This window comes from Coregonus clupeaformis, chromosome 37, assembly GCF_020615455.1.
Source record: "Coregonus clupeaformis isolate EN_2021a chromosome 37, ASM2061545v1, whole genome shotgun sequence".
Taxonomy (NCBI): Eukaryota; Metazoa; Chordata; class Actinopteri; order Salmoniformes; family Salmonidae; genus Coregonus; species Coregonus clupeaformis.
This window is the reverse complement of record NC_059228.1, coordinates 193,342-216,216: the sequence shown is the minus strand read 5'-3', so window position 1 is coordinate 216,216 and position 22,875 is coordinate 193,342. Positions and strand designations below refer to the sequence as shown.

Below are 22,875 nucleotides of genomic sequence, written 5' to 3'. Positions count from 1 at the left end.
ATGGTTGGAACCAAAAATCTCAAATTTGGACTCATCAGACCAAATGACACATTTCCACCGGTCGAATGTCCATTGCTTGTGTTTCTTGGCCCAAGCCGGTCTCTTCTTCTTATGGGTGTCCTTTAGTAGTGGTTTCTTTGCAGCAATTCGACCATGAAGGCCTGATTCATGCAGTCTCCTCTGAACAGTTGATGTTGAGATGTGTCTGTTACTTGGACTCTGTTAAGCATTTATTTGGGCTGCAATTTCTGAGGCTGGTAACTCTAATGAACTTATCCTCTGCAGCACATGTAACTCTGGGTCTTCCATTCCTGTGGCGGTCCTCATGAGCCAGTTTCATTATAGCGCTTGATAGTTTTTGCGACTGCACTTGAAGAAACGTTCAAAGTTCTTGACATTTTCCGCATTGGCTGACCTTCATGTCTTAAAGTAATGATGGACTGTTGTTTCTCTTTGCTTATTTGAGCTGTTCTTGCCATAATATGGACTTGTTCTTTTACCAAATAGGGCTATCTTCTGTATACTACCCCTACCTTGTCGCGACACAACTGATTGGCTCAAACGCATTAACCTTTTCATGCGTGAGTTCCAAATATCTCTAACCGTTATCCCGGCGTGCGTTTTTTCATGCGCGTGATGTCAGAATGCTCTCGCTGTTCCAAAATATGATTGTTATGCAACAAGACAGTTAACCAGACTGACCTCAAACCAAGGCATGCTGACTGCTAATTATCTATAAGCTATGTTTCAACTTGTCAATTTCAAATTATTTTCTAACAAGTTTCATTTTCTAACAACAGTTAGAATTGAGGTGTGTTCCTCATTCATTCACATAAAAGTAGCCCATTTCAGTGTTGCGGACAATTTATGTTCGAGGCTTTACTGAGCCAGATAAACTTCTCTCTTCAATGAGAGCTCAAGCACTTCCCTAGCGTTTCCCCAGATCAGGTATGAAGACATTGCAAATCTCTAGTCAGAACAGCCCTTGCACAAACGTTTTCCCCCAGCACATTTTCTGGCTGGCGCCCGAATTGCCTTCATGGTTGTTTTCCTTACAAATTGGACTATGGACATGTGGGCATTCCTATCAAAGTAAGTGGCTTATTTTCTGTATATCGTGTTGTCATTTCTGCTGTAGCACACCGTGTGAATGTATAGATCATAATGTATTTACTGTTTTATTCACATGTTTTCAAGTACTGGTGACATCATGAATTCCGATTCTTGCATAGATTGTAATACTTTTTTTGAATGTTGTACTGATTATGATGAGCTAATGCTAAGCTATTTGCCGGCTATGTGTGGTGACATGTTTGTTGACATTATACAATGTATTCTGATTGTCACGTAAGCGTCTGTCAGACCAAAGATGTTATAACAAGGGATAGTTCACTCGACTAACTTATGGTGCTCACAACTGTGAACTTGGAAAAATACTAGGTAAAATCATGACTTCAATGATCTTCAGGTCGGAAAGTCAGAGCTCTAGAAAGAGGCCCGAGTTCCCGAGTTGGAATTCCGAATTGGATGACCGTTCAAAACGATTTTTCCCGGTCTGAGCTAGTTTTTTCCCTAGTTGCCAGTTGTCTTGAACGCACTGAAGTCGAAATTTGGAGATTTCCCAGTTCCCAGTTGTTTGGAACACGGATTCAGATTGTAACTTTGGTACCTCAGATTGTAACTTTGGTACCTCAGGGTTGCCAGCTCAGAAACACGTTTCCAGGGTTTTTGTTTTTATTTAGTGTATGGAGTCCCCTGTAGCTCAGTTGGTAGAGCATGGCCCTTGCAACGCCAGGGTTGCGGGTTCGTTTCCCACAGGGGGCCAGTATGAAAATGTATGCACTCACTAACTGAAAGTCTGCTAAATGTCTAAAATGTAATGTAAATGTATCTTATTTTGTGTTTGCCCCCCATTTATTGATAAATCCCCCATCATAGTAATATTTCCTGCATCATATCCCCCCACAATACCTTCCCCCATTTCTACCCCCATGGACTTGAAAACCCCCCACAAATTAAATGAACCCCCCCACAAACCCCCCTAAAATGCTTTCATCCCTGTTTAGCTTTCGCGCTACGGTTAGGCTAGGCAGTAGGCTTGTATTTGGTGTGATGATCTGTGATGTGAAAACATTTTATTTGCTTTGTGATTTGTCAAAAACGGTAAACGACTTGTCAAGTCATGTGCTCCAGTTCTTGTATACACTGTAACAAGTACATCAACGATTTGTAATATGCTGAAAAGTGGCTAAACTCAGTTAATATTTTTCAGGTAATGAGCGCAGCCATCTTTGACTTTGTTTATTTGCGCCTTATAGTGAATGGCATTCTGGGATTAGGGAGTTTTCGTCTAGTCAAACATAAACAAACATGGCTGCCATCATAAAGAATTTAGCTGCTGTTAGCTTAGCTGACACGCATTTATTTTCTAAACAACATTACATTGGTCTCTTGTGCTCACCAGATTGTAAACTAGTCTAACTATTAGGTCGCTAACTTATGTTTTAGATGCTGTTCAGACAACAATGCGGTTTAAACGCATTTGTTGCATCATACGTTCTGTTGCTACTGTTACAATCACATATTTGAGATCGTACGGTGCAGGGACCACTCAAGAATGATCACAAATACGTGATCATACGCGTCAAAGGGTTAAGAAGGAAAGAAATTCCACAAATTAACTTTTAACAAGGCACACCTGTTAATTGAAATGCATTCCAGGTGACTACCTCATGAAGCTGGTTGAGAAAATGCCAAGAGGGTGCAAAGCTGTCATCAAGGCAAAGGGTGGTTACTTTGAAGAATCTAAAATCTAAAAAATATTTTGATTTGTTTAACCTTTTTTGGTTACTACATTATTCCATATGTGTTATTTCATAGTCTTGATGTCTTCACTATTATTCTCCAATGTAGAAAATAGTAAAAAATTAAGAAAAACCCTTGAATGAGTAGGTGTGTCCAAACTTTTGACTGGTACTGTACAAAGGGCATGCTACAGTAGAAACGACAACACGATATAAAGAAAATAAGGCACTTACTTTGATAGCAACGCACACATGTCCAAAGTTATTATTTTTAAGGAAATCAACAATGAAGGCAATGCGAGCGCCAGCTGGAAAATGTGCCAGGGGGAAAAAGTTTGTGCTAGACTGTGCAAATGTCTGCATACTTGATCTGGGGAAACACTGGAGAGTAGCTTGGGCTCTCATCGAAGAGAGAAGTTTGTCCGGTTCAGTAAAGCCTCAAACATAAATTATCCTAAACAATGAAATGTTCTACTTCTATGTGAATAAATGAGTAGGCGGAACACATGTCAATTCAAACTAGAACTTATTAGAAAATAATTTCACAAGTTGAAATATAGCCTATAGATAATTAGCAGGCAGCGTGGGTCTTGGTTTGAGGGCAGCGCGGGTTAACTGTCCTGTTGTGTAACAATCACATTTTGGAACAGTGCGTGCATTCTGACATCACACACACAAAAAAAAAAAACGCTGGGGAGACCGTTAGAGATATTTGGAACTCAAGTGTGAAAAGGTAAGTTTTATATTGTAACAAAGTGGTAACTATCCCAACATTTGGATTTCCATAGGCTCATAAGGAACTTGTATACTTCTGTAAGCTCTATTGAAGCTACAAAACTGTCAGTGTTCAACCTTGAAGTATGTTAGCAATACAAGAGAACAGGTGAACAGGAATGACATTTATTCTCATTGGTGACCAAAAATAAGTATCCGGAAGCCACACCCCTGCTAAGCCACACCTCCAGCCTTCTGATCTGACCCGCTGGGTCATATCTGAATAACCCAGCATCAACAACCCAACCTGGCTTTTTTTTATGAAATGGCCTCATAACTTGCGGGGATGGAATTTGGAGACCCAAGCCAAATAGGCTACTGTAGCATTACATAAAGTTGTGTGCAAATTGAACCTGCCGAGTTTCTTTGTGTGCGCTCTAGAGTGTTTTAATTATATGCCCTGACTTGGCTGTTTTCTCTATTTGTATGATGTTAAATATTAACCACTATAACGACTGCCGGTAATAACCACACGCAGTTCACTGTCACTTTTCATTCCGTTTTAAGCCTATCCTTCCATTATATCATTTCCTTTAACATACCATTTCATCGTCCGTGTGGTTCTTCCTGAGGGTCGCTAGTAATAGTGGACGCCATTTAACATATTACAAATTGTACAATAATTTGGGACAGGTAATATATATTCATTATGAGTAGAGTAGAGTAGTACTTTCTTGATCCCAACTGGGGAAAATGTTTTAATATTATGGAGCGCAGAACAAACGTGGCAGTTAGGACCTGGAGCCTGGTGCATGTTGCACGACGACTGGACATTTGCTTTAGTGATTGATGGTCAGTGAGGGCGATTAGGGTAGTTTTTATATGTCTATTGTACACTGCTATTATCCCCTTCCAATAGCCTACCCACTGGACAAAATCTAATAAAATCAAATACAATTTTATTGGTCGCATACACATATTTAGCAGATGTTATGCGGGTGTAGTGAAATGCTTCTGTTCCTAGCTCCAACAGTGCAGTAGTATCTAACAATTCACAATACACACAAATCTGAAAGTAAAATAATGGAATTAAGACGAGGACTAGGATTAGGAAGAACAATGTCATAGTGGCATTGACTAGAATACAGTAGAATACAGTATATACACATGGAATGAGTAAAACAGTATGTAAACATGATTAAAGTGAGCAGTGGCAGCCGGTTAGTGACAGTGACTAAGTTCAGAACAGGGTACTGGGTGGAGGCCGGCTGGTGATGGCAATTTAACGGCTTTGAGATCTCTGATGGCTTTGCGATAGAGCTTCTTTTCAGTCTCTCTGTCTCAGCTTTGATGCACCTGTACTGACCTCGCCTTATGGATGATAGCAGGGTGAACAGGCCATGGCTCGGGCGGTTGATGTCCTTGATGATCTTTTTGGCCTTCCTGTGACATCACATGCTGTAGGTGTCCTGGAGGGCAGGCAGTGTGCCCCCAGTGATGCGTTGGGCAGACCGTACCACCCTCTGGAGAGCCCTGATGTTAAAGGTTGTGCAGTTGCCGTACCAGGCAGTGATACAGAACGTTTGTGGGTGGACCATTTCAGATTGTCAGTGATGTGTAGGCCGAGCAACTTTAACCTTTTCACCTTCTCCACTACAGCCCGTCGATGTGGATGGGGGCGTGCTCCCTCTGCTGTCTCCTGATATCCACAATCAGCTCCTTCATTTTGTTAATGTTGAGGGAGAGGTTATTTTCCTGGCACCACTCTGCCAGGGCCCTCGCCTCCTCCCTATAGGCTGTCTCGTCATTATTGGTAATCAGGCCTACTACTGTTGTGTCGTCTGCAAACTTGATTGCTGAATTGGAGGCATGCGTGGCCACACAATCATGGGTGAACAGGGAGTACAGGAGGGGGCGGAGCATGCACCCATGTGGGGCCCCTGTGTTGAGGATCAGCATAGTGGAGGTGTTGTGTCCTACCTTAAACACCTGGGGGCGGCCCATCATGAAGTCCAGGACACAGTTGCACAGGCGGAGTTCAGACCAAGGGCCCCGAGCTTAATGATGAGCTTGGAGGGTACTATGGTGTTGAAGTTTGAGCTGTAGTCAATGAACAGCATTCTTACATAGTCTCTACTCTTGTCCAAATGGGATAGGGCAATGTGCAGTGCCATGGCGATTGCATCTCTGTGGATCTATCGGGGCGGTATGCAAATTGAAGTGGGTCTAGGGTGTCAGGTAAGGTGGAGGTGATATGATCCTTAACTAGCCTCTCAAAGCACTTCATGATGACAGAAGTGAGTGCTACGGGGCGATAGTTATTTAGTTTAGCTACCTTTGCTTTCTTAGGTACAGGAACAATGGTGGACATCTTGACGCAAGTGGGGACAGCAGACTGGGATAGGGAGAGCGTGAATATGTCCGTAAACACTCCTGCCAGATAGTCTGCGCATGCTCTGAGGACGAGGCTAGGGATGCCGTTTGGGCCGGCAGCCTTGCGAGGGTTAACATGCTTAAATGTCTTACTCATGTCGGCCATGGAGAATGAGAGCACAAAGTCCTCGGGAGTGGGCCGCGTCGGTGGCACTGTGTTATCCTCAAAGCAGGCAAAAACTGTGTTTAGGTTATCTGGGAGCAAGACGTCGGTGTCCTCGACTGGTTTTCCCTTTATAATCTGTGATTGTCTGGAGACCCTGCCACATATGTTTTGTCTTTGAGCCATTGAATTGCGTCTCCACTTTGTCTCTGTACTGACGTTTTGCCTGTTTGATTGCCTTACGGAGGGCATAACTGCACTGCTTGTATTCGACCATATTCCCAGTCACCTTGCAGTGGTTAAATTAGATGGTTTGCGCTTTCAGTTTTGTTTGAATGCTGCCATCTATCCACCGTTTTTGATTTGAGTAGGTTTTAATAGTCATAGTGGGAACAACATCCCATATACACTTCCTGATGAACTCAGTCACCTTGTCAGTGTATATGTCAGTGTTATTCTCAGAGGCAACCCGGAACATATCCCAAAACAATCTTTAAGCATGGATTCCGATTGGTCAGACCAGCGTTGAATAGACCTTAGCACGGATACTTCCTGTTTGAGTTTCTGCCTATAGGAAGGGAGGAGCAGAATGGAGTCGTTCTGATTTGCCAAAGGGAGGGCGGGGGAGGGCCTTGTAGCCATCCCGGAAAAGAGAGTGACAATGGTCGAGAATTTTTGAAGTGCGAGTTCTACAGGTAATGTGTTGATAGAACTTCGGTAGTGTTTTCCTCAAATTTGCTTAGTTAAAGTCCCCAGCTACAATAAATGCAGCCTCAGGATAAGTGGTTTCCAGTTTGCACAAAGTCCAGTGTAGTTCCTTGAGGGCCGTCGTGGTATCGGCTTGAGGGGGAATATACAAGGCTGTGACTATAACCGAACAGAATTGTCTCGGGAGTTAATGCTGTCGGCTTTTGATTGTGAGATATTCTATGTCGGGTGAACAAAAGAACTTGAGTTCCTGTACATTATCACAATCACAACATGAGTAGTTAATCATTAAACATACACCTCCGCCTTTCTTCTTCCCGGAAAGTTATTTATTCCTGTCTGCGCGATGTACTGAGAACCCAGCTGGCTGTATGTACGGGGACAGTATATCCGGAGTGAGCCATTATTCCATGAAACAGAGTGTGTTACAGTCCCTGATGTCTCTCTGGAAGGAGACCCTCACCCTGAGCTTGTCTACTTTATTGTCCTGGGACTGAACATTAGAGAGTAATATACTCGGAAGCGGTGGATGGTGTGCACGCTTCCTGAGATGGGCTAGAAGTCCACTCCGACTATGAGCGTTTTCAAATCTGAAATTCGCGACCCTGATTCGGTTCCTGGAGCATTTGTGAGAATTCGACAGAATATGTTTTGCTTTCACAAGACCTGAAAAAACCTGTTTCAGGGTGTGATTAGCAAGATGCACATTCTACATGACGTTAGCGAGCTAGCTTGTTTACAACGGGCAAAAAAGTTCCACTTGACTAGCGCTGCTGTGTCACAATACCTGGTACTCTGGTCCTGGATCTTAGACCCGCTACTCACGCAGGTCCAGGATTAGTTTCAGCCAGGATTAGTTTGCGTTTCACACATGCTTTATAGCACAGATCAGGGTACCAAACGCTCTAGGATTCGAATCATAAGGGGATATTTGAAAGCACCCTATGTAATATCATCTGTAGATTCAGATTTTGTTTACCGATAGCCATGAATCATCAGATAGATGTTTTGATAATCATCAAGCAATTACTGGTATCAGATGTATGAATAATGAATAGATAGCAGTGTGGTAGGATCTTGTAGAGACTTAAGACTCAACTATAACACAGACAGACAGACAGACAGACAGACAGACAGACAGACAGACAGACAGACAGACAGACAGACAGACAGACAGACAGACAGACAGACAGACAGACACACAGACACACAGACACACAGACACACAGACACACAGACAGACATACCTTGAAGGTGAGGAAATGGTATTTCTCATAGTCCATGTCAGCAGAGTCCTCCACTAAGATGGTGACCTGGGCCTCATTGAGCACAGTCTGGGGAACCACCCGTAACATCCGCCCAGGACCAATAAGTCTGATGTTGAATTTAGCATTGGACCCCTGCAGCACACAACCCAAGAGACATTCGTTAGGGCTAACGTCACCAGCTTTACAAAGCTTACACCATTAGCAATTGGTGTACATTTGGTACATTTTGCAATGTTTTTCAGCAGCAGGGACTGGGAGACTAGTCTTCAGACTGGGGCGAAGGTTAACCTTCTAACAGGACAACGACCCTAAGCACACAGCCAAGACAACGCAGAAGTCGCTTCGAGACAAGTCTCTGAACGTCCTTGAGTGGCCCAGCCAGAGCCCGGACTTGAACCAGATCTAACATCTCTGGAGAGACCTGAAAATAGCTGTGCAACGATGCTCCCCATCCAACCTGACAGAGCTTGAGAGGATCTGCAGAGAAGAATGGGACAAACTCCCCAAATACAGGTGTGCCAAGCTTGTAGCGTCATACCAAAGAAGATTCGAGGCAGTAATTGCTGCCAAAGGTGCTTCAACAAAGTACTGACTAAAGGGTCTGAATACTTATGTAAATGTAATATTTCCATGGTTTATTTTTAATAAATTTGCAAAAAACGATTTTTGCTTCGTCATTATGGGGTATTGTGTGTAGATTGATGAAGGGGGAAAGCACAATTTAATCAATTTTAGAATAAGACTGTAACGTAACAAAATGTGGAAAAAGTCAAGGGGTCTGAATACTTTCCGAATGCACTGTGTGTGTGTGTGTGTGTGTGTGTGTGTGTGTGTGTGTGTGTGTGTGTGTGTGTGTGTGTGTGTGTGTGTGTGTGTGTGTGTGTGTATATAAATATACTACTCGTCAAAAGTTTTAGAATACCTACTCATTCAAGGAAAAACCCTTGAATGAGTAGGTGTTCTAAAACTTTTCACTGGTAAAAAAACGTTTGGGGGATCAATTACAAGAACAGAAAGAGTGGAAATAAAGCCATATGTAAAAATGGGTGAACTTCCCATTTAAACTGGTACAACAATTTCACTAACGGTTGGGACATACACAACATATCACTGGGCGAAAAGGGTCCAGATCAGGGGACATCTTTACTTCAAACGTTTTCGATATTCTAGAGAATACAGACCATTTTCAATGCATATTTGGAGTTTTGTCCATGTACGGACAAATTCTGAATCCAGATGTGTCTTTTAGACATCTATGATATTGGGATTATTCTTGATATCACACATGGACAGTTCCTATAGCTGGATATGGACTCATTCGATATCCTGAGATAGGTGACATCCTATTTTCTCTCTTCATGTTGACACTTACTGACTGTATATATAGTATATCTCTGTTTTCTCAGCACATTCAAGATAGGAAGCTATATAGTGTACCACAGTATGAGTCATAATACCCACAAAACCTAGGGGTGCCGTGTAGCTCAGTTGGTAGAGCATGGCACTTGCAACGCCAGGGTTGTGGGTTCGATTCCCACGAATCCAGTATGGGGCCAGTATGAAAAAATAAATAATGTGTTCACTCACTAACTGTAAGTCGCTCTTGATAAGAGTGTCTGCTAAAATGTAAACAGGGAAATGTTTCCAATTGTTTTTCTACTATTCATTTTTCCCATAGGGCATTTTAGAAACACTTAAAATAAGGGTTGTGTTTCGTTAAGGCTTACTCTGGACTGACATTTTGATAAGCGTGTAAATCTCTCTCGGACAAGGTGAGCAACTCCAGTGATTTTCAAGCCGATTTAAGTCAAAACTAACTAGGCCATTCAGGAACATTCAATGTTGTCTTTGTAAGCAACTCCAGTGTATATTTGGCCTTGTGTTTAAGGTTATTGTCCTGGTGAAAGGTGACTTTCAGTAACTACAATGTTGTTGATCCATCCTCAGTTTTCTCCTATCACAGCCATTACACTCTGTAACTGTTTTAAAGTCACCATTGGCCTCATGGTGAAATTCTCTCTGGCAACTGAGTTAGGAAGGACGCCTGTATATTTGTACTGACTTAGTGTATTGATACACCATCCAAAGTGTAATTAATAACTTCACCATGTTCAAAGCAATATTAAATGTCTGTTGTTTTTTACCCATCTAACAATAGGTGCCCTTCTTTACGAGGCATTGAAAAACCTCCATGGTATTTGTGGTTGAATCTGTGTTTGAAATTCACTGCTCGACTGAGGGCCATTAAAGATAATTGTATGTGTGGGGTACAGAGATGAGGTAGTAACTCAAAAATCATGTTAAAACCCTTTAGAACCCATAGCGGCCGTCAACCCATAGCGGCCGTTAATTCTTAACTTAACCCGCCAAGACATTGTGCTGTAGGGCGTTGGTACCCAGCAAAACGCTAATGAGTCTCTCTCTCATGCTCAAAGGGATACAGTTGAAGTCGAAAGTTTACATACACTTAGGTTGGAGTCATTAAAACTCGTTTTTCAACTTCACTGTATCACAATTCCAGTGGGGTCAGAAGTTGACATATACTAAGTTGACTGTGCCTTTAAACAGCTTGGAAAATTCCAGAAAATAATGTCATGGCTTTAGAAGCTTCTGATAGGCTAATTGACATTATTTTAGTTAATTGGAGGTGTATCTGTGGATGTATATCAAGGCCTACCTTCAAACTTAGTGCCTTTTTGCTTGACATCATGGGAAAATCAAAATAAATCAGCCAAGACCTTAGAAAACCGCCACAAGTCTGGATCATCCTTGGGAGCAATTTCCAAACGCCTGAAGGTACCACATTCATCTGTACAAACAATAGTACGCAAGTATAAAAACCATGGGACCACGCAGCCGTCCTACCGCTCAGGAAAGACACGCGTTCTGTCTCCTGGAGATTATTTTTTTGTTGTTGAATTCTTTTAACCTTTATTTAACTAGGCAAGTTAGTTAAGAACAAATTCTTATTTTCAATGACGGCCTACACCGGCCAAACCCGGACGATGCTGGGCCAATTGTGTACCGCCCTATGGGACTCCCAATAACGGCCGGTTGTGATACAGCCTGGAATCGAACCAGGGGGTCTGTAGTGATGCCTCAAGCACTGAGATGGAGTGCCTTACACCACAGTGCCACTCGGGAGCCCCACAGATGAATGTACTTTGGTGTGAAAAGTGCAAATCAATCCCAGAAAAACAGCAAAGGACCTTGTGAAGATTCTGGAGGAAACAGGTACAAAAGTATCTATATCCACAGTAACATGAGTCCTATATCGATATAACCTGAAAGGCCAATTGTGGTCAGTAGTTGTGGTCTGTAGTTGTGCATTTGTGTTCAGTATTTGTGGTCACTAACTGTAAGTCGCACTGGATAAGAGCGTCTGCTAAATGACTAAAATGTAAAAATGTAGTTATCTGGTTGTGGTTGGTAGATGTGGTCAGTAGTTGTAGTCAGTAGTTGTGGTTAGAAGTGGTAAGTAGTTTTGGTCAGTAGTTGTGTGTTTGTGGTCAGTAGTTGTGGTTAGTAGTTATGGTCTGTAGTTGTGGTCAGTAGAGGTGGTTAGTTGTTAGGGTCAGTAGTTTTGTTAATGTGGTCAGTAGTTATGTGGTTGTTGTCAGTCATTTTGGTCAGTAGTTGTGTGGTTGTGTTCAGTAGTTGTGTTTAGTCAGTGGTCGTGGTTGTGTTCAGTAGTTGTGTTTAGTCAGTGGTTGTGGTTGTTGTCAGTAGTTGTATAGTCAGTAGGTCTGGTCAGTAGTTGTGGTCATTAGTTGTGGTCAGTAAATGTGGTTAGTAGTTGTGGTCTGTAGTTGTAGTCAGTAGTTGTGGTTAGAAGTGGTAAGTAGCTGTGGTCAGTAGTTGTGTGGTTGTGGTCAGTAGTTGAGGTTAGTAGATGGTTTTGGTCAGTACGTGTGTGGTTGTGGTGAGTAATTGTGGTCAGTAGTTGTGTGGTTGTGGTCAGTAATTTTGGTCAGTAGTTATTGTTGGTAGTTGTGTTGTTGTGGTCAGTAGTTGTGTGTTTGGGGTCAGTGGTTGTGGTTGTGGTCAGTAGTTGTGTGGTCAGTCATTGTGGTCTGTAGTTGTGTGGTTGTGTTCAGTAGCTGAGGTCAGTCGTTTTGGTTAGTTGTTACGGAAAGTAGCTGTGTTATGTGGTTGTTGTTAGCAATTTTGGTAAGTAGTTGTGTGTTTGTGGTCAGTGGTTTTGGTGGTGGTCAGTACTTTTGTTCTTCATTAGATGTGTGTTCAGTAGGTATGGTCAGTAGTTGTCTGGTTATGGTCAGTAGTTGTGGTCTGTAGTTTTGGTCTGTATTTTTGTTTGTCAGTAGATTTGGTGGTCACAAGCTATCTTCAGTAGTTTTGTTTTTGTGGTCAGTTGTTGTTGTCAGTAGTTGTGTTATTGTGGTAAGCAGCTCTGTGGTTGTGGTCAGCAGTTGTTTGTGGTCAGTAGTTGTTGTCAGTTGTTGTGTTATTGTGTGGTTGCGGTCAGTGGTTGTGGTCAGTAGTTGTTTGGTCAGTACTTATCAGCAGTTGTGGTCAGTAGTTGTGTTAGTCAGTATTTGTAGTGCTCAGCAGTTAAGGTCAGTAGCTGTGTTTTTGTGGTCAGTTGAGTGGTAATTTATTATGGTCAGACGTTGTGGTGTGTACTTGTGTTGTCAGAAGTTCTATGGTTGTGGTCAGAAATTGTGGTAGTGGTCAGTAATTGTAGTCAATAGTTGTGGTTAGAGGTGGTCTGTAGTTGTGGTGGTCAAGAGTTGTGTGGTCAATATTTGTATGATTGTGGTCAGTAGTGGTGTGGTTGTGGTCAGTAGTTGCGGTCAGTAGTTGTAGTCAAGAGTTGTGGTTAGTAGTGGTCTGTAGTTGTGGTGGTCAAGAGTTGTGTGGTCAATATTTGTATTGTTGTGGTTAGTAGTTGTGTTATTGCGGTAAGTAGTTGTTTGGTTGTGGTCAGTCGTTTTGGTCAGTAGATGTTTGGTCAATAATTGTTAGTAGTTGTGGTCAGCAGTTGTGGTAGTTAGTGGTTGTAGTGCTCAGTATTTATGGTCAGTAGCTGTGTTTTTGTGGTCAGTTGTTTTGGTCATTTGTTATTGTCAGTCTTTGTGGTCAGTAGTTGTGTGGTCAGATGTTGTGTGGTTGTGGTCAGAAGTTGTGGTCAATAGTTGTAGTCAGTAGTTGTGGTCAGTGAATGTGTTCAGGAGTTGTGTGGTTGTGTTCAGCAATTGCTGTTAGTAGTTGTGTGGTTGTGTTCAGCAATTGCTGTTAGTAGTTGTGTGGTTGTGTTCAGTAGTTGTGTGGTCAGTAGTTGTGTGGTTGTGGTCAGTAGTTGTGCATCTTTGGTCAGTTGTGGTTGTGGTTAGTAGTTGTGTGGTTCAGTAGATGTGGTCAGTAGTTGTGTGGTTGTGGTCAGTAGTTGTGGTCAGTATTTGTGTGGTTGTGTTCAGTAGCTGTGTTCAGTAGTTGTGGTCAGTAGTTATTGTTAGTAGTTGTGTGGTTGTGGTAATTAGTTGTTTATTTCAGTAGTTGGGGTCAGTAGTTTTGGTCAGTAGTTGTGTGGTTGTGGTCAGTAGTTTTGTAGTTGTGCTCAGTAGTTGTTGTAGTCATTAGTTATGTGGTTCAATAGTTTGTGATCAGTAGTTGTGTGGTTGTAAGTCAGTAGTTTTGGTCAGAAGTGATGGTAAGTAATGGTCAGTAGTTTTGGTAAGTAGTTTTGGTAAGTAGTTGAGTGGTTCATTAATTGTGGTCAGTAGATGTGTTGTTGTGGTCAGTAGTTGTGGTCAGTAGTTTTGGTCAGTGGTTTTGGTAAGTTGTGTGGTTCAGTAGTTCTGGTCAGAAGTGTGGTTGTGGTCAGTAGTTGTGTTTAGGAGTGGTCAGTAGTTGTGGGTCAGTACCTTTGGTCAGTAGTTGTGTGGTTGTGTTCAACAGCTGTGGTCAGTAAGGGTCACTCGTTTTGGCAAATAATTGTGTGTTTCAGTAGTTGTAGTCAGTAGTTGTGTGATTTTGTTCAGTAGGTGTGGTCAGCAGTTGTGGTGTGTAGTTTTCAGTAGTTTTGGACAGTAATTGTGTGGTTGAGGTCAGTAGTGGTGGTCAGTAGTTTTGTGATTGTGGTTAGCAATTATGGATTAGTAGTTGTTTGGTCTATAGTTATCATTAGATGTCGTCAGTAGTTGTGTTAATCAGTAGATGACTGGTCATGGTCAGTAGTTGTTGTCGGTAGGGGCCAGTAGTTTTGGCAAATAGGTATCTGTTTCAGTAGTTGTGGTCAGTAGTTCTGTGGTTTTGGTCAGTAGGTATGGTCAGCAATTGTGGTCTGTATTTGTCAGTAGTTTTGTTCAGTAGTTTTGTGGTGATGGTCAGTGGTTGTGGTCATTAGTTTTTGTAGTTCAGTAGTTGTGTGGTAAGTAGTTTTGGTCAGTATTTGTGTGGTTGTGGTCAGTATTTGTGTAGTTTTGGTCAGTAGTTGTGGTCAGTAGTTGTGGTCAGGAGTTGTGTTCAGTAGCTGACTAACACTGGTGTACAACAATCTTTAAGTCATACCACAGATTCTCAATTGGATTGAGGTCTGGGCTTTGACTAGGCCATTCCAAGACATTTAAATGTTACCCTTTAAACCACTCGAGTGTTGCTTTAGCAGTATGCTTAGGGTCATTCTCCTGCTGGAAGGTGAACCGCCGTCCCAGTCTCAAATCTCTGGAAGACTGAAACAGTTTTCCCTAAAGAATTTCCCTGTATTTAGTGCCATCCATCATTCCTTCAATTCTGACCAGTTTACAGTCCCTGCCGATGAAAAACATCCCCACAGTATGATGCTGCCACCACCATGCTTCACTGTGGAGATGGTGTTCTCGGGGTGATGAGAGGTGTTGGGTTTGCGCCAGTAATAGCGTTTTCCTTGATGGCCAAAAAGCTCAATTTTAGTCTCATCTCACCAGAGTACCTTCTTCCATATGTTTGGGGAGTCTCCCACATGCCTTTTGGCGAACACCAAACGTGTTTGCTTACTTTTTTCTTTACGCAATGGCTTTTCTCTGGCCACTCTTCCATAAAGCCCAGCTCTGTGGAGTGTATGGCTTAAAGTGGTCCTATGGACAGATACTCCAATCTCCGCAGTGGAGCTTTGCAGCTCCTTCAGGGTTATCTTTGGTCTCTTTGTTGCTTCTCTGATTAATGCTCTCTTAGCCTGGTCCGTGAGTTTTGGTGGGCGGCCCTCTCTTGGCAGGTTTGTTGTGGTGCCATATTCTTTCCATTTTTTAATAATGGATTTAATGGTGCTCCGTGGTATGTTCAAAGGTTCATATATTTTAATATAACCCAACTCTGATCTGTACTTCTACACAACTTTGTCCCTGACCTGTTTGAAGAGCTCCTTGGTCTTCATGGTGCCGCTTGCTTGGTGGTGCCCCTTGCTTAGTTGCAGACTCTGGGGCCTTTCATAACAGGTGTATGTATACTGAGATCATGTGACAGATCATGTGACACTTAGATTGCACACAGGTGGACTTTATTTAACTAATTATGTGACTTCTGAAGGCAATTGGTTGCACCAGATCTTATTTAGGGGCTTATTGGCAAAGGGGGTGAATACATATACACGCACCACTTTTCCGTTATTTATTTATTTGAATTTTGTGAAACAAGTATTTTTTTTTCATTTCACTTCACCAATTTGGACTATTTTGTGTATGTCCATTACATGAAATCCAAATAAAAATCCATTTAAATTACAGGTTGTAATGCAACAAAATAGGAGAAACGCCAAGGGGGATGAATACTTTTGCAAGGCAATGTAAATGATAACAAGGTTTATTGTGCTTTGAAACTAAATAAATACTACACAAAACGTATTTGCTAGATTCATGATAGTGTTTTTAGACAAAGCAAGGAAAGTGAACTTCAAAATGTAGTTTTATTGGAATTTGCAGCTGCTGTTGGAAAGTAATGAATCTGTTAGCTTCTGATATGACTTACTGCATCTAGAAAGAGAGCAGTTGATGGTAACTAAAACAGTTATAGCTATTGATTGGTAGAAGCTATTCCTAATATTCAATTTTGAAAAGCGATGAAGTAGATGAAGATTTCATCCCCTCTATGTTTTTGTCTGAATTGTTGGGGGAGTGGTCAAAATGGCAATTGTTCGGGGAAAAGTTTGGGGGAAAAGTTTTAATGCAGTTAATAAAAAGGCTGTATCGTTAGATCCGTAGTGGATATTTTGGTTCTGCCAACAGATCTGAATAGCAAAGAAGTTGCTAACAAAGTAGCTGATTTATGTCAAAAGTTATATTGTTGCATTTACAGTGAGTGGAATGTTGGAAGGGATGATGTGACAATGGGGAGATTTTGAATGTTGAGGAAATCCCATGTAAGTGGATGGAGGACAAAACAATTAATTATAACTTAAAAAGCACAAGAGATATAAAAAAAGTGATATACAAGCACACTATTCCAGACGGATCTGCAAGTTTTTAAGTTTGAATGACGTTGTCACGGATTCTGCCGAGGCTGCCCCTCCTTCTTGCTCGGGAAGGCTTCGGCGTTCGTCGTCACCGGAATACTAGCTACTGCCAATCTATGTTGCACCTGTTGTCTATTGTTACACACCTGTTGCCCATTATGTGATTACTCCTTCCCTATTTAAACCAGTGGCTCCCAATGTGTTTTGTGTGTGTTTGCTTTTTGTTTCGTGTGTCGTTGGTGAGCGGGTTTGTTCCTACCTGTGTGGAGGTGTTTTGTATTGTTTTCTTTACTTCTACAGTAAAGTATGTTTCATACGAGTTTCTGTGTCCTGCGCCTGACTTCGATCCACCGCATTACACTGACACTCATAACAGAAACACGCACCATAGATGGAGTCAGCAGGTACAGCCAGTCAGTCCGAATCGATGGAGGAACGAGTGCAACGACAGGAGAGTATAATCCAGGCTCTCGGCACCGCTATGGAGAGGGTGATGAATACTATGGACCGATGGGAGAGAGGTGGCCTTCCTACACCTCCTCCAACCACTCAACCACCCATACCACAGTCCACCCCTTTGCCACCTGGGCCCAGTGGGATTCGGCTCTCGCTCCCGAGGGAATATGACGGTACACCAGCCGGGGTGTCAGGGTTTCCTTCTCCAGGTAGAGCTCTACCTGGCAACCATTCACCCGGCGTGTCCGCCCTCATCTCCTGTCTGTCGGGGAAGGCGCTCAAGTGGGCCAACGCTGAGTGAGGAGGAATTGACGCTACATCGTTCTGCTACCAGGATTTCACCCGCCGCTTTCGGGCGGTATTCGATCATCCACCGGAGGGGAGAGCGGCGGGCGAGCATCTGTTTCACCTACGACAGGAGAGGAGGAGCGCCCAGGATTTTACGCTGGAGTTCAGGACTCTGGCAGCCAGCGCAGGATGGAATGAGAGGGCCCTGATCGACCACTATCGTTGCAGGCTAAGGGAGGACGTTCGGCGGGAACTGGCCTGCAGGGATACCAATCTCAACCTGGACCAACTGGTGGAGATGTCCATCAGGCTGGATAACCTGTTGGAGACCCGCGGACGTTCTGATCAGGGCCCATTCATTCCGTCCCCCAGCACCTCTGACCCTACCCTCATGGAGCTCGGAGGTGCTGCACTTAGGGACTGTGGCCGCAGAGGACACACTGCGGGTTGGTGCTGGGGAGGGTCCCCTGGGAGTCGAGGCAGTAGGCAGAGCACTGGTCGACCATCTCAGGTGAGTAAGCACCCGACTCTCCCAGAGCTCCCTGTTAGTCAGCTGTGTATAGAGGTTGTTTTCCCAGAGTTTTCTCCTCATTCCCAGCATAAGGCGCTAGTAGATTCAGGCGCAGCTGGGAATTTTATTGATCTTCAATATTCACGTAGTTTAGGGATTCCCACTGTTCGTGTTGATGTGCCCTTCCCTGTACACACATTAGATAGTCGCCAGCGAGGGTCAGGCCTAATCAGGGAGGTTACCGCACCACTCTTAATGAGGACGCACGGGGGTCATGAGGAGAGGATTAGTCTCTATCTGATTCTCCTGCGTATCCTGTGGTGTTGGGACTTCCCTGGTTAACCACACATGACCCCACTATTTCCTGGCAACAGAGGGCTCTTAAGGGATGGTCCAGTCAGTGCTCAGGGAGGTGTGTAGGGGTTTCCTTAGGGGCTACTACGGTGGTCTCCAGGTCTCCACAATGCACATTCCTTCCGAGTATGCCGATTTGGCTCTCGCCTTCAGTAAAAAGAGGGCGACTAAATTACCACCCCATCGTCCGGGGGATTGTGCGATAAATCACCAGGTAGGCGCTTCACTTCCCCGGAGTCATGTGTATCCTCTGTCACAGGAGGAGAAGGCGGCTATGGAAACATAAGTCTCCGAATCTCTGAGACAGGGATACATTCGGCCTTCCACTTCAACTGTCTCCTCAAGTTTCTTTTTTGTGAAGAAGAACGATGGTGGGTTACGCCCGTGCATTGATTACCGTGGGCTTAATCAGATCACGGTCAAGTACAGCTATCCCTCACCTCTGATAGCTTGTATGACGGAGTCACTGCACGGGGCGCGCTTCTTCACAAAATTGGATCTCAGGAGCGCGTACAACCTGGTGCGTATTCGGGAGGGAGATGAGTGGAAGGCGGCATTCAGTACCACCTCAGGACACTATGAGTACCTCGTCATGCCATACGGGTTGATGAATGCTCCATCAGTCTTCCAATCCCTTTGTCGATGAGATTTTCAGGGATCTGCACGGACAGGGTGTAGTGGTGTATATTGATGATATTCTCATATACTCTGCTACACGGGCCGAGCATGTGTCCCTGGTGCGTAAACTGCTTGGACGACTGTTGAAGCATGACCTGTATGCCAAGGTGGAGAAATGCCTGTTCTTTCAGGAGTCCATCTCCTTCCTAGGGTACCACATGTCCGCGTCTGGGGTGAGGATGGAGACTGACCGCATTTCGGCCGTGCATAATTGGTAGACTCCAACCACGGTGAAGGAGGTGCAGCGATTTTTGGGGTTTGCCAATTACTACCAGAGGTTTATCCAGGCCTTTGGTCAGGTAGCGGCTCCCATTACCTCATTGCTGAAGGGGGGACCGGTGCGTCTGCGGTGGTCAGCTGAGGCGGACAGGGCGTTGAATCATCTGAAGAACCTGTTCACCTCGGCTCCAGTGCTGGCTCATCCGGATCCCTCCTTGGTTTCACAGTTGAGGTGGACGCGTCGGAGGCTGGGATAGGTGCTGTACTTTCCCAGCGCTCGGGCACACCACCCAAGCTCCGCCCCTGTGCGTTCTTTTCGAAGAAGCTCAGTCCGGCAGAGCGCAACTATGATGTGGGGGACCGGGAGCTGTTGGCTTTGGTCCAAGCCCTGAAAGCGTGGAGATATTGGCTTGAGGGGGCTAAACACCCTTTTCTCATTTTGACTGACCACCGCAATCTGGAGTACATCCGGGCGGCGAAGAGATTAAACCCTCGCCAGGCAAGGTGGTCTATGTTTCTCACCCGTTTTGTTTTCACCCTTTCTTACAGGCCAGGTTCCCAGAACGCTAAGGCAGATGCTCTGTCCCGACTGTATGACACGGAGGAGTGTTCCGTGGAGCCCACTCCCATACTTCCGGCGTCGTGTCTGGTGGCACCGGTGGTGTGGGAGGTGGACGCGGACATCGAACGGGCGTAACGAACCCACTCCTCCCCAGTGTCCAGAGGGGCGTATGTGGTCCGCGATCGTTTGATCTATTGGGCTCACACGTCACCCTCCTCTGGTCACCCTGGCATCGGTGGACAGTGCATTGTCTTAGTGGGAAGTACTGGTGGCCCACCCAGCTAAGGACGTGAGGGTTTATGTGTCCTCCTGCTCGGTGTGTGCCCAGTGTAAGGTTCATAGACACCTGCCCAGAGGGAAATTGCAACCCCTACCCGTTCCACAACGACCGTGGTCCCACCTATCGGTGGATTTCGTGACGGATCTTCCCCCCTCACAAGGGAACACCACGATCCTGGTCGTTGTGGATCGGTTTTCTAAGTCCTGCTGCCTCATTCCTTTGCCCGGTCTCCCTACGTCCCTACAGACTGCTGAGGCCCTATTTACACACGTCTTCTGGCACTATGGGATACCTGAGGATATAGTGTCTGATTGGGGTTCCCAGATCATCTCGAGGGTTTGGAGGGCGTTCATGGAACATCTGGGAGTCTCGGTCAGCCTGACCTCAGGGTTTCACCCTGAAAGTAACGGGCAGGTGGAGAGAGTCAACCAGGAGGTGGGTAGGTATCTGAGGTCGTATTGCCAGGACTGGCGGGGGGAGTGGTCGAATTTCCTGCACTGGGCAGAGATGGCCCAAAACTCTCCGCCACTCCTCCACTAACCTTACTCCATTCCAGTGTGTATTAGGTTATCAGCCGGTTCTGGCACCATGGCATCAGAGCCAGATCGAGGTCCCTGCGGTGGATGAATGGTTTCGGCGCTCGCAGGAGACCTGGAATGCTGCCCATGTGCGCCTGCAGCGGGCCATTGGGCGGCAGAAGGTGAGCGCCGACCGCCTCCGCAGTGAGGCTCCGGTGTATGCACCGGGGGACCGGGTCTGGCTCTCGACCCGAAACCTGCCCCTTCGCCTGCCCTGCCGGAAGCTGGGTCGGCAGTTTGTGGGGCCATTCAAAGTTCTGAGGAGATTGAACGAGGTATGTTATAGGTTACAGCTTCCTCCTGAGTATCGTATTAACCCCTCATTCCATGTGTCTCTCCTCAGGCCGGTGGTAGCTGGTCCACTCCAGGAGTCTGAGATACATAGGTTCCTCCGCCCCCACTGGACATCGAGGGGGCACCGGCGTACTCGGTCCGTTCCATCTTAGATTCGAGGTGTCGGGTGGGAGGCCTGCAGTATCTTGTGGAGTGGGAGGGGTACGGTCCGGAGAAGCGGTGCTGGGTCCCTAGGAGAGACATCCTCGATCCCTTCATGTTGAGGGATTTCCACCGCAGTCATCCGACTCGCCCCGCACCGCGTGCTCCTGGCCATCCTCCTGGCCGTCCCCGAGGCCGGTGTCGACGCACGGCTGGAGCTGCGCGTCGGGGCGGGGGCGGGGGGTACTGTCACGGATTCCGCCGAGGCTGCCCCTCCTCCTTGCTCGGGCAGGCTTCGGCGTTCGTCGTCACCGGAATACTAGCTGCTGCCGATCTATGTTCTATGTTTCTATGTTGCACCTGTTGTCTATTGTTACACACCTGTTGCCCATTATGTGATTACTCCTTCCCTATTTAACCCAGTGGCTCCCAATGTGTTTTGTGCGTGTTTGCTTTTCGTTTCGTGTGTTGTTGGTGAGCGGGTTTGTTCCTCCCTGTGTGGAGGTGTTTTGTATTGTTTTCTTTACTTCTACAATAAAGTAAGTTTCATACGAGTTTCTGTGTCCTGCGCCTGACTTCGATCCACCGCATTACACTGACACTCGTAACAGATGTTTCTAGCTTAAACGGTGTAGGACAAGTAGCATTCCAAATAATCATAAGTACAATTGGTGGGACTTGCTTTAACTCTTAAGGTATTTTTGTGGTAGCTTAAGTTTAAAAAGTTTTACTTTACTATTTAACCTTTTCACACGTACCAACAAACGGGTGTGATCATTCTACAGCGGTCCCTGCAGCTTATTTAGAAGGTCAGCATTTGAGCTAGCCACACAGTCCTTACAAAGTTATGTCCTGAATGTGACCAGTTTTTTTAGGATGCAATGTTCAGACATTCACAGAAGTAGCGACAGCATACACAATCATCCGAACCGGAAAATGTAGGCTACATTAGTCCGAGCGCTAACTGAGGAAAGATTGAAGTAACACAAGCAGTCATATTTAGAGAACTCTCGGCTGACAGAAACCACAATACGATTAGCTAATAGCAATTACTTTTTTACAATTCATCACATCACGGCTGAACTCAACATTGATTGAAATGATTGGCTAAAACACCTTTCTAGAAATCGAAAGTAATCCGACGATGGGTAGTTTGTGCGCGCCGCCATGTTTGTTTTTTCGCGCCAACTAAAGATAATATGAGGAGACAAGATGAGTTTGGTCTGTTTGCTGTATGTATGTTGAAGGGGGTGTGTGGTCTACGATCATTCACTTCCCTTCATTCACTTCCGGAGGTTTATTCAAAAGATGAGTGAACCATTCCTTCACCTCATTATAACGTCTTTGGTCTGACAGACGTTTACGTGACACCCAGAATGCATTTTAAAATGTCAACAAACACGGCTCAACACATAGCTGGCAAATAGCTTAGCAGTAGCTCATTATAATCAGTACAACCTTCAAAAAAGTATTTTTCACACATCATAGGTGTCCATTACAATCTATGCAATAATCGGAATGCATTATTTGTTACCAGCACTTGAAAACGTGAATAAAACTGCAAATACATTATGTTCCATACATACATACTGTATGCGCGAACCACTGCATTCAACCATGGCAAGGTCTCTGGGAATATGGCAGAATACAAACAGTGTAGCTACTCACTCCGCAAGTCAATTTAACTGGCAAAACATCAGTATACAGACAAAGTAGAGGGTCTACAGACAATCATGGACTACAAAAAGAAAACCAGCGACGTCGCCGACACCGACGTCTCACTTCCAGACAAGCTGGTGCGGTCTGCCGAACGCATTACTGGGGGCAAACTATCCGCCCTCCAAGACACATACAGCACACGATGTCACAGGAAGGCCAAAAAGATCATCAAGGACATCAACCACCCGAGCCACTGCCTGTTCACCCCACTACCATCCAGAAGGCGAGGTCAGTTCAGGTGCATCAAAGCTGGGACCGAGAGAATGAAAAACAGCTTCTATCTCAAGGCCATCAGACTGTTAAATAGCCATTACTAGCA

At 44.8% G+C, this 22,875-nt stretch overlaps 1 protein-coding gene across 2 annotated transcripts in view; it reads right to left on the bottom strand.

Moving 5' to 3' along the window:
- The window catches only part of LOC121553608 (cadherin-related family member 1-like), a 197,916-nt gene that overhangs the window by 66,977 nt on the left and 108,064 nt on the right, over positions 1 to 22,875 (bottom strand). For both annotated transcript variants that reach the window (XM_041866854.1, XM_041866855.1), the window contains one exon: positions 8,010 to 8,162. In XM_041866854.1, coding sequence (XP_041722788.1) covers positions 8,010 to 8,162 — 153 coding nt within the window. The remainder of the gene's footprint in view (positions 1 to 8,009; positions 8,163 to 22,875) is intronic.